Source organism: Saccostrea echinata, unplaced genomic scaffold (genome assembly GCF_033153115.1).
Source record: "Saccostrea echinata isolate AGI-Se365-2 ecotype Australia unplaced genomic scaffold, CSIRO_AGI_Sech_v1 ptg000030l, whole genome shotgun sequence".
Lineage (NCBI taxonomy): Eukaryota > Metazoa > Mollusca > Bivalvia > Ostreida > Ostreidae > Saccostrea > Saccostrea echinata.
The window spans coordinates 5,337,738-5,349,618 of NW_026889779.1; the positions used below are offsets into that span (position 1 = coordinate 5,337,738).

Consider the following 11,881-nt stretch of genomic DNA (forward strand, 5'->3'; position numbering starts at 1 on the left):
CTGAAAATTGTCAGACACTGATTTACGATTACATATATACCTGCACATTTTGTTAATTTCATTTCAAAACTTTTGTAAATACTGGTGCCACACAGAAGAGAGAAAGAGAGAGCAATCAAGTTTTTTTCTATAAATACAACATTGTTATGCTAGTTGAATTTTACGCCCATTCTTACAATATTAGCTCCATCTCTCTTGCATATATATCAGCTTAATCTTCAATCAAGGGAAGGTAAGTATGTATACATACATCTTTCAAAGTCTGTTGGAAATAGTCAAAATTTTCAATATTTGCCAAGAAGCAACTGCAAAAAAATACCCTATTGTATCACAATCTACATTTCATTCTTTCAAATTCTGTTGGAAATAGTCAAGATTCTATAAGAAATAAACATAAGTGAAGTTAGGCAAGATGTGAAAGTAACAGAACTGGACAGACCTGGGATTAAGTGCAGTCATCCTCATAAAAAACCCACAGAATACTTTAGACATAGCCCAAGTTTATTTATGCATGATATTCATGTATTATTTATATTAAATATTTCTGAACTGTTTATTACCGAAGTCAAATCTCTACACCTCAAACTCAGCAGGACAAACAAATAACCTTTGATATATCCAGGAATCCAAGATATTGTAGTAAAGAATCAAATTCACAATACTGGTATATACACTGTAGTATGGGCTGAAGACATCCTTTTCCTTGTCCCTGGATTTTGATCAACTTTGTCTCTCGATCTGAAGTGTCTACTGAATCTTAGAATTTAAAGCACCTATTCAATGTATACTTTTGTACATATCTAAGTATCAATTTTCATTTTTCACAATATGTTGATGCAAAAATCTTGTCAATATAAAATTTTGTTTAGATCTAACACAATGTTCTCCAACAATACAAGATTCATATCTAGTATGACTGCTCACACAAATCACATTGCTCTACCTTGCGGATAGATGATGAATTCCATCACTGCATGTTCAATATATAATAAGTCTATGATTTTTTTAAATTATATTTTTCCTGCAAAATTTCAAGCATAAACCTGAGATCTCCGTTGTGACCTTCCCTTGCAAAAGATTACAATTTGAACTAAAACATACATGTACATATAAAATCTAAATTTAGCAGTTAGTCATTTACAACCTACATGTTTAAAACATATAATAAGAATATTTTCCTCTTTACTGTATGAATTCCTTTCTGTTATGACTATCTTCCAATATAAATCTATTTAGACTTTGGACCACATTGTGACCACAGGTATTTTGATAGCAAGAAATCCAATGCCAACTACATAACGATGCCTCCACACAAGTTTTGTTGTTAATGGATCAATGGTTCTGCAGAAAAAAGTTGTATCAGTTTAGTTCAAGCCCATAAAAATGGTCTAAAGCTTGATTTTAACAAAACTGGATCCCTTTTCACTCAATGAATGATAACTAGTCCTGGGTTAGACTTGAGAAAAGATTGTTTGCAACTGACATACTTCAACAGAAGTGTCAGTTTTAGAAGTAGTTCAAATATTAAGAAAAAAAAATTTAAACACATAATATTGCATTTGTACTTAACATGTGCAACATCTTTTATACATGTATATACCTAAAAGATTATACCTTGTACACACAATATTGCATTTGTATTTGAAATTTGCAAGTTTTTTACATAACTAAAAAGGATATATTTTGCATTGGAATGGTACACATTGTTTACTAAACAGTGTTCCAATATGTTAATAAGGATCTAAAAGTGATGTCATAACTAAGACAACTCAACTTTTACTTGACAGGCAACTTATATGTACATGTGAAACAGGCCTAGTCCACTGATTGTCAAGGTCCTTCTTTCAAAACTTTTTGCCTTTTATCTTCACATTATACATGTTACTATCCAGATAATAAAAAACAACACCAATTAAAAAAAATCAATTTTTTGATATACAATAAAATGCTTTCAAAATACTTTTACATGCACATTCTCAAAACTCATTTGAAAAAGTTTACAGAAACCATCTCCTAAGGTCTATCTTGTCATTTAATGGCTAGCACTTGAGAAAATATTGATAAAATGCATATTTCTCACCGAATCTTACATTGTGAATCATGATAACATGTGGCAATGTGCAAGTATATGTAATCAGAGAGTTCTTCAGCATTTTTTTGGAAAATATATTACAGTAATGAATTAAAAATATTTCATTGGGATATTGTCTTGAATATTTTTTTTTTAAGAAGCTCTCATTACGTTATCAATGAGAGCTAAATATATGCCAAATTAATGTACAAACAGATAGGATAATGGACAAATTATGCAGGGAGAGATCTTTGAAAATAAAATTTTTGTAAGTGCTATAATTGTAAAATAATTTTAAAATTGAAACAACAGGGAATCTGAAAATTTCTGAAGATGTCACTATAAAGAATGAAAAAAGCTACACAATTTCAATTGCAAGATTTCATAGAAATCAGTAAAAAAAAAGGTTCATTTCATGATAACAGATTGATTAAAACAATTCAAATGTGAATAACGTTGCCTTTAAACAAACAGTATGCATGCAAGTGTGAATGCCAGAATAATGATTGAATGGTGTGTATGTCAATCACAACATGACTGAGTTATTATGTGAACTGTGAAAACAATAAAGACACAGTAGATCCTATTCCATATTAAATGAGAGTGAAGCACTAGTTAGGAGTTGGTGCCTGGAATGTCAGGAATGAGCCCATGAGACTGAAGCTGAGCTCGCAGAATTGAATTCTCGTTTTTCAGTTCCTCACATTGTTGTCTTAAAAGTTCTAAGTCCACTGACAATCTTTCTGTTTCCTTCAGAGAATCACTCATTCTCAAATTTGCTGTTTTCAGCTCAGTTATATAATCACATGCTTTTGATAAAATTCCTCCTTTACTCTGAAAAGAAAGAACAGCAGGATCTTAGCTAAGAATATGAAACAATATTAAAGGACAATTTTGGCAAGAATTTTCTTCTGTGTTTGTTTCACTCTACATATGCAATTTAAAATTCCTTGAATTACTGGTAATAGCTATATTACACAGATTCTTTTTCCAATGATTGTCTATCAGTCTGTCCATTTGTCACTAATAAACTAAGGATTGTAGATTGGAATGTACTCAAACTGAAGCAACCTGAATGGGTGATATAAGGCTGAAATTACTTTTAGGTCACAACTTCAGAACTCTTGTCCAGACTTAATTGCTGCATATGATTGTAAGTGTGTGATTGATGATTTTGATAAAAGATATTTTAGAATTTAAAGTCAACATAACTGAGCCATGAGATGTGGAAATCATTTCCACGTTAAAACTTTTGGCTGGAATGAACTTTTGTTGCCTATGTCCTACCAAAAGTCATACTTCAAATGTCAAGGCCACTGGCCAATGAGATGTTGAAATCATATCTGGGTTATAAATTTCAACCCCTTGATTTGAAAAAATTCAAAACCTTGAGCATGTTGTCTCTTCAAGTCCTAAACTTAAAAGTTTGTAAAGACCTTGACTCAGGTCATCTCAAAGGTAAAGTCACTTTGCAAACAAGATGCTGAAATCATATTACATATCTTTTCAAGGCAATTATTTTGTAATCAATGACAGATATTTGTTCAATCCTTTATATAACCTGGAATTAAGTTCTTAATATTTGATATGTCATGATCCTCATTCAAGAACATGCCATCAAGGTCGTTTTATGATGACCACAAAATACAGTCATGTAGATTGAAAATAAGGGAAGTAGTATTTCTGTCAACAAAAAATCCCTGATTGATCTTTTTCCTTTAGCTTTTGAAAATGTTTTGAAAGAAATGTACCCCTGATACCTGTCCTTGTTTAGTGTGTTCCTGTGAACAATCAGGGATGACTTTGGATAACTGTACAATCCAATTATTAATCTTGTCTCTCCTTCTTCTTTCCACTGTTAAAAAAAAAGTCAAACTCAATTCCAAATTACTTTAAATTAGATAAAAATAACAAACAATGTGTTTAATACTTTCAGTAATAATTTTGTCCTTTTGATCTCGAGTCAATAGGTTTCTGACAATGTTAGCCTTTGCAATGAATACAAAGTGCATAAATTACGTGTTTAAAGAATCACATTACATATGTACTAAAGAGCACACATTTTGTTGCATTAATTAAAAATTTGTAAGCTTTTAAAACTTTATCTTTCAAGCAAAACTTGAAGAATTTTTTTGAACGATTTTCCTAAAAAAAAAAAAAAGAGCAATACTTGAGAACTTTCATGGACATCATAACTAAATATAAATATTTTTCTGACTGTCTTGTCCAGTCAACTTTGTGATTGGAAAAGTCAATCTCCAGACACAATTGTTCAACTGGACAAATTACTTTCTTGCCATTATGTGAATATTTGAAAAAATATCCATAGAATTCACTTAACACTGTTTTTTCCCCCAGAAATCAAGGATGGTAGAGACTAGGTTACAGATAAGTACTATTATATTTTAGTTCAGAAATATTTTTAGTTTCCTGATTAAACAATCTTTACAGGTCAATATAATTCATAAACGTCTTCATTTTGGAAAATAAAGTTCTACAAATTTCTTTATATCTGTTCAAAATCGGACAAGTAAAAAAATGTAGTTGGACAAGTCACATTTATTGGCATCTTGTCTGATGGACAAGTGGATATTTTAGTAAAAGTTGAGCCCTAGGCATGATACTGGAGAGGTAGGGGTGATATACAAATAAAATAATTCATACACAGATATATTTAGAATTTCCATTACCTTCATTGTGGGTAGCTCTGCGTCTGTCATCTCTACCAGTTCTAACTCCCTCCACTTTCGGGCTAAACCCTGTACGTGGGGCAATATTTCTCTGACCCTGTAGGACTTCTTGTGGGGACATCATCACATAGAACTGACCTATCACAAGAGTTTAGTCACTTAATTCAAAATTTAACTCCAGCACTTGTTCACGATTTTTTTTTTTACTTTATAAAGAAAAATTATCATATAATGCAAGCTTAATTTTTTCTGCAATATCTACTGAAAAATTAAAATTGTAAGAAAGATTGAAATGGCAATCATCTGTGACAGTTATTATCTTTTCAATTATTCTTAGCCTTCATACACACCCATTATTATTCTTTCTTTATGATCATAAAATAATAGGGCATGATAAGATTCAATACATATCCAATATGATAGCATATCTACATGTAAATAAAACTCTTATTCTGATATTAGAAGCTATTTAAGACCTCTTAACTTTCTGGATGAAGCTCCTATGCCATAAAACTTTGCCTTATTCATAATCATACAAGGCTGATGAAAATTTACAAAGGACATTCTTAAGCTCTATAATGGGCATTTATCATTTTTGCCATGCTGCAGGACCTAGATTTTGACCTGAAAGCTAATGATATACAAGATATTTCACCTACAAATTCAGTTTGAGGGCAGTTCAACAAGCCTTTTTGCTAAATATGAAGGATGAAATATTTATGTACCTTGTTGGACTCCTGTATCACCTGTCCAAGCACCTGCAATTTGAAATGAAGATATCAACATGCATATAAATGTATATACATGTATATAAGTAGGATACATTCAGCAAATCATCCAGAATACTGATATTATCCTCATAAATGCTGATTTTATGATTGGGGGTTAGCAATCTAGAAAGTGGTACACATCAAAGGAGTTGAAAAGTAAATCCTTCCCAAGAAATAAAAGCTGAAAAAGCCAGTACATTGTACTAGAATTTTATATAGGGATTTGTGTACTATTTTGATGAAGCTACAGGATTACCCCATGTATAAATCTCACCTGCTGTGGCTGAAACTTGACCCAAAGCTGCATTTGTGCCGGCAACATCTCCTTGTGAGGTGACCTGGTCTGCATTTGTGACAACTGTCGTTGGAAAATATGTGAACCTTGTTTCGGTGGCTTGAGTGTCTGGAGTGGGGCTGCCGCCATTGCTGAATGGGCTCTGTATAACTGCCTGTGGAAAAGATCAAATTTTTTGCATCTGTATGTTATACAATTACTTATTCATCTCTAAATGCTATTCATGTAAACTGCTAAGATAAAAGAAGCATGTCAGATTCTCTTCTCTAAGATGAGTTTTGTGTTAAACTCTATTATCTCTTGTAGCACCAAGAATTACCTGTGCACCTGGTTGAAAAGCATTGGTGGCAACCACCTGAGCAGATTCAGTACCATCTCCTGTTACCTGGACCACTCTATAAGTTACCTGACCTGTCAATGTATACTAAGTATTTAGCATCAGTGAATATATTTCAGTTCAAACTAAAAGTTTGCCATATATATAATTAGGGATGTCAGATCACTCAATTTTTGATAATCAGTTACTCTGACGTTTTTCCGATCGAGTACCCGGGTACTCGGTAAAAATGTATATAAACATAGATTCCAACGAAAATAATTTTGTGGTACTAAATGTATTTATCAAATGAAGACAAAAGACACAATAAATACATCAAAAATTACAATCAGTTTACAGTTCTTTTTAGGATCTATTTGATCAACGCAAAAGGAGGACAATCTGTTACGCAGGTTTGTGATGATTAAACTAGGGAAAGAGAAGGAAGGACGCTGTTGGGGTTGCTAGCCTAATATTTTTTTTTTCATATGTTGGTTGTTTCCACGATATACACTAAATCTACTACGCAAACTGACTTTCAACATTTTTTTTTAAATCTTTCATTATTTCTAAATATTTCTTCATTTTTGAAGAGGGTAGTGGCATTTCTATGCATGTCCAATTTCGCTGCCGTATATAAACTAAATAATTTAAAAATGATTCAAAGATGATAGACCATACATAAACGATGTACAATGAAAACAATCGTTGAAGCCATTCAAAAAAAAAGGACAACAATAGGTGAGAACAGCTGTGTACCAGGTGATTGGTCACTAATTACTGTATATACACAGCCACAGGCGATAACGGGTGTTTACAGGTGTAGATGACGACACGTTATTTACCGTATGCATATTTAAGTTATTTTTGGATTAAAATATATACTTTGAAATAAGAAAAACATATACATTGAAATAAGAAAAATATACATCCGAGTAACCGAGTACCATTTTTAGTATTTGATGCTCGGACGTTCGATCGAGTATCCGGTTAACCGGGTACTCCTTGACATCCCTAATATAAATACAAAATTTTTCTTTAACTTGTTATTAAAAACTGAAATATTTCTTTTGCACAGTACATAAAAATAAATTTAAAAAAATATTAAGCTCTCTCAAGTGTCATAAATTAAAAAAAATCAAATTATCAGGCTCAAGGTGCACGGTACAACATCTACATGTATGTTTTCCTTAAGGTCAGACAAGACTTTCCTCAATAATATAAATATATAACTTTTCCCAAGAACTTATGATTGCAGTATTGCTACTTTTACAAGTTTCCTCACAAAAAAAGAGAGGTACTTTACCAGGCATTGGTGCAAGGTAACCAAGCATTTTATTTCCTTTATAATCATTTAAGATATTGCTTGAATTGCCAAATCACAATTTTTAATATCTTTAAAGACATTTTGGAAACAGTATAGAAATCACAAGATAATAATAAACATCTTTGGTAGGTTACAAAGAGATACAAAAGCAGATTTTTGAGGAATGTTTTCTTCAAACCTTACAGAAACAATATAAATATTAATTCTAGTTTAATCATTGAGATACCCATCAGATACATCATACCAAAACAACTAGTTTGCTTCATGAAAGCTACTAGTACATTGTATCTGTACTGTGCAAGTGAACTGTTCCTAAAAAATCTTTAATCTAGTTTTAAAAATTAAAGCAATGGCAAATAAACTACATCTTGTTTCAGCTCATATTTTAACAAAAAGTTTTACCAGTATTTTAAAAATTAGCTCACTTGAGTTATAATGTGCTTCTGGACTAAATTTGATAATTCTACATTGTGAACCACTATAAAACACACTGGTTTGTTGGTAAACTCACCAGTATCAGTTCTGAACTGGTACTGAAGATTGGGATCAAGGGTAATTTGAGATTGTCCTACATTCTGCACTGTTCCAATCCCCTCATCTCCATCTCCTAAAAATAACCCATACATAATCATGCAATTGGCAAATGTTTTTCTTTTTCTGGCATCATGATGTCTCATTTTTTCATATTTTTTTTTTCAAAAACTACAGAGATCCTTAATGCAATAAAACTTTAATATTTTTTCATGTTAGAATTCAGTACATGTATTCACATTCCCATTTATGCTATTCATTTAAAAAAAAAATTATCATATAGTAATAAGCATAGACAGGGTTTTTTTTAGGTCTTAAAATCAAGGGCCTGGGCCTTTCCATTTGGGAAAAAATAGCGTCATTTAGTTAAAATTGGGAAAAATATCATAATTCACATTTTTCGAGATAAATTCAAATAGGAGCCATTTTTTGATTTGCAAAGCATTTATTGACTAATTTACATTCAATAAATCTTTACTGAAAATCAGCTTCACTTAATTGTTTGCTGTTCTGAAGTTTTATTTAATTTAAGTTTAATTTTTTTCTATTATATTTAGAATAACATTAATGTCATGTTTCGAATTGTCTTTTGGGAATTTTCTTCAATGAAATTGGGAAAAACACACACTTTTTACCATTGGGAATGGGGCCTATTACAGGTCCCCTACGACCCCTTAAAAAAACCCTGATAGAATTCAATTATTTTCATGCCAGCACTGGAAACTTTACTGGTAGGGAACGAAATGTTTCAATTGTAAATACTAAGAGAAAAAATAATTCACTGCTTATGAAGAATATTAATATGGCTGTAAGCATGTAATTGAGTCACAGACTCACAGTGTTATCTTTTTGTCACAAAAAAATGTAAAAACGTCTAAAAATATTACTTATTTTTGTGTGTAATGAAAAGATGACATTTTCTTCCCTTCCATTTAAAACTATCAGATTCTCTGTCAGAAGATATTTCCAAACTCTATATCAGTCAAAAAAAAAATATCAAAATTAACAAGATGTGTTTGTGTATGTTCCCATTTGGCAGCTAATAGCTGAGGTTGAAGTTTTTCAAAAGTGAGTCAAACTCTAAGGTCATGAGGTCAAAAATGATGGTACCTAAAGAAAGGTCTTGTCACAAGAAATATACATGTGAAATATGAAAGTCATAGCACCAACCAATCAGATATTATATGCAAGATTAAAGTTTACAAAAGTAGATCAAACTCAAAGGTCAAGGTCTTGAGGTAAAAAATGTTGATATTGAAAGGTCTTGTCATACATATGTAAAATATGAAAGCTGTAGCACAAACCATTCAGAAGTTAAAAGGTCTTGTCATAAGGAATACAAATGTAAAATATAAAAACCCTAGCACTAACCATTCAAAAGTTATTGGCAAGTTTTAAAGTTTTTGTGGACAAACAGATACAGAAAGACCAAAAAACTACATGTATATGCCCTTGAATCGTGATTACAGGGGCATAAAAAGTGGTGTTGATTTTATTCCCAAAATATTTTTTGGAAGAGGGACTTGTCCATTAAATACTTGTTCTACCTTTTATTACTAGTTCAATTTTTATTTACATGTGATTTAATAGTAGTTTTGTGCCTTTCATTTTCAATAAACACTCACCTGTTAATTGGACATCATCAGAACCAGTGGAGTCTTTAGTGTCTTCATGACTGAAAGGAAATTATTATAATACAAAAAATTAAAAATGTTCATTTCTATATAATTAACTCTGAACCTTATTCTGACTATTCATAAATTATCAGATGTATCTATCTAACAAAAATCTATTTATACATTTATTTCTTTTGTTTTTCAATGAGTACTTTCTTCCTCCCTTCCCCTTGAATTACACTTCCCTATTAAATTAAAAATGATGAAATTGATAAACTTAGAAGTATTGTTGTCTGACTAAAATCATACTGAGTACCTGATGACTTATTACCCCATGAGTACATTATAAGCTTATTTGTATTTATATTTTTAATAATACAGTCTAATCTGCTATGGCAACTCTCTGTATTATAAGACTCTCTGTCCCTGCCTTAAGCATGCTAAATGACAAGCAACCACAATTTTCAAGTCCCAAAATGTCATTAGACTGCTCTAAGTGACTTTGAAACAACCCCTCATCAAGTGGTTACAGATATATCAAAGATTTATTTACTCTTTCATGGTGTTTGAGGATAGGAGTTGAGAAAATATGGTGTCACACTGTCCTTAGAGAAGCGTTTGGAAAAAAAAAATTATAAAAATAAAATCCCAAAAAGAAAGGCAATAACTGCAGGATGATTTTTAGAACCATGACATGCCAAAGCTCTGAAGACTTTTCACAGGCCCCAAAGATATTCATGAATTGTTGCCATTTAACATAAAGTTTTAATCAAATATTTTCTTGACTAATATTTCTTTTCATTTGCTATCAAAAGAAAGGAAGTTTGTGCTTGTATTATTCCTAATTTATTAAAGTATTTCATGAGAGATTAGTATACAAGAACAAGTGCATCTTAAGTTTTCAATGAACTGCATTATTTTGTTTTGTAAATAATGTAAACCTAGTGCATGCATGATTTTCATTTTTAACATATATTGTGTTTTGATTCTCATAAGCACAATGAACAAGTTAAGTCTAGAAGCTACTCTTGGACTGAATTATGTGACTCCTTGTCTTAAGTGATTTATTTCTTGGAGTCCTTGAATAGTCACATGACAGTTTATTAAAATCACATTAAATTTTTTAAAAATTCAATTTTTTTAATTAAAATTTGCATTTATGTTCATACCATCTACAAAGTTATTGAGTCATTCAAATAATTCAATATGTTTCCCCCTCCACTTTTCTTTTTTAGTAGACTTTTGATAATCATAACTTAAATCAATACTCAATTTTAAGACAATGAAAAGTATGTTAATTAACAATGGTTAATGAAATAAGTTGAATTTACAGTATACAAATTTTTAGACTTAATTACTGGATAATTTATAATTTAATTTCATCAAAATGTAATTATTAATTATCTTGTTAACAATTTTAATAATAACTTCTCTTAAAATCAAACGTCTGTATATTATGTATATAGCAAATATAAGCTGACAGTTCTAAAAGAGAATTTTCATTTGCTTAAAATGATTGGTCTAAGTTTAAAAATAAAACATCATAGGGTTTGTGACATTGCCAAACTTTTAACAATTTCCTTAAACAGTACTTTTACGAATTATAACCTTGAACCCTTTTTGAGAAAATATTTGCATTCTCTCGTTGTCAGAGAAGAAACTTTCAACAGAGACATTTCACATTGCACTAATATGCCGAATAAACAAACTGCTCATAAATGTTGAGAAATAGCAATGATTTCAAAACTGTGGACACACGTGTTTGCTGTCAACATTTAACTTTTCCCGCAATGTCATACTATGCGCACAATACCAATACGGAACTATCTGACGCCTTTTTCAGAGAATGTCACCTCGCCTTAACTTCCCTATTTTTCGATTTTAATACAAAAAAATATATTCCTATACAAACCTGGCCTCTAAGGCCTGATCTAGCATATCCATGTGGGACGATTTGGCAAAGGTTTGAATTTGCCTGGAAATAAAACAAGCTTGATCACGGGGCCAAACAACAGGTCACATGAGATGGAAAATTGAACATGTGACAAAGATGGCGATCTTGCACAGAGCTCTGTGTAGGGATATATCAACAAGATTTCTTCAAAAGCTATAAGTGGGTTAAAAACCCATAGAACATGTATAAAACAATTTTTCAAATTCTATATCTTTTAAGACATTGGAAATTATTGCACCATTATGGGAAAATTACAATTTTGAAGTATCATTTTAATGCACTAATTTATTTGTGGATGAATATATTTATTT

The 11,881-nt window shown here is 31.1% G+C and overlaps 1 protein-coding gene across 2 annotated transcripts; it reads right to left on the minus strand.

The window, feature by feature from the left end:
* Positions 1–1,538: 1,538 nt before the first annotated feature.
* LOC133197146 (upstream stimulatory factor 2-like) lies at positions 1,539–11,689 on the minus strand. 2 transcript variants are annotated; one of them, XM_061333013.1, is made up of 9 exons: positions 11,529–11,689; positions 9,626–9,675; positions 7,981–8,076; positions 6,146–6,237; positions 5,806–5,980; positions 5,487–5,519; positions 4,762–4,899; positions 3,832–3,926; positions 1,539–2,905 (listed from the first exon to the last, which is right to left on the minus strand). In XM_061333013.1, exons 1-9 carry the CDS (start codon positions 11,558–11,560, stop codon positions 2,687–2,689), a joined length of 930 nt encoding a protein of 309 aa, XP_061188997.1. In that variant the 5' UTR covers positions 11,561–11,689; the 3' UTR covers positions 1,539–2,686. The 2 variants fall into 2 exon arrangements, with proteins under 2 accessions (XP_061188997.1, XP_061188996.1); XM_061333012.1 differs by having other exon boundaries at positions 3,823–3,926.
* Between the last annotated feature and the right edge of the window lie 192 nt (positions 11,690–11,881).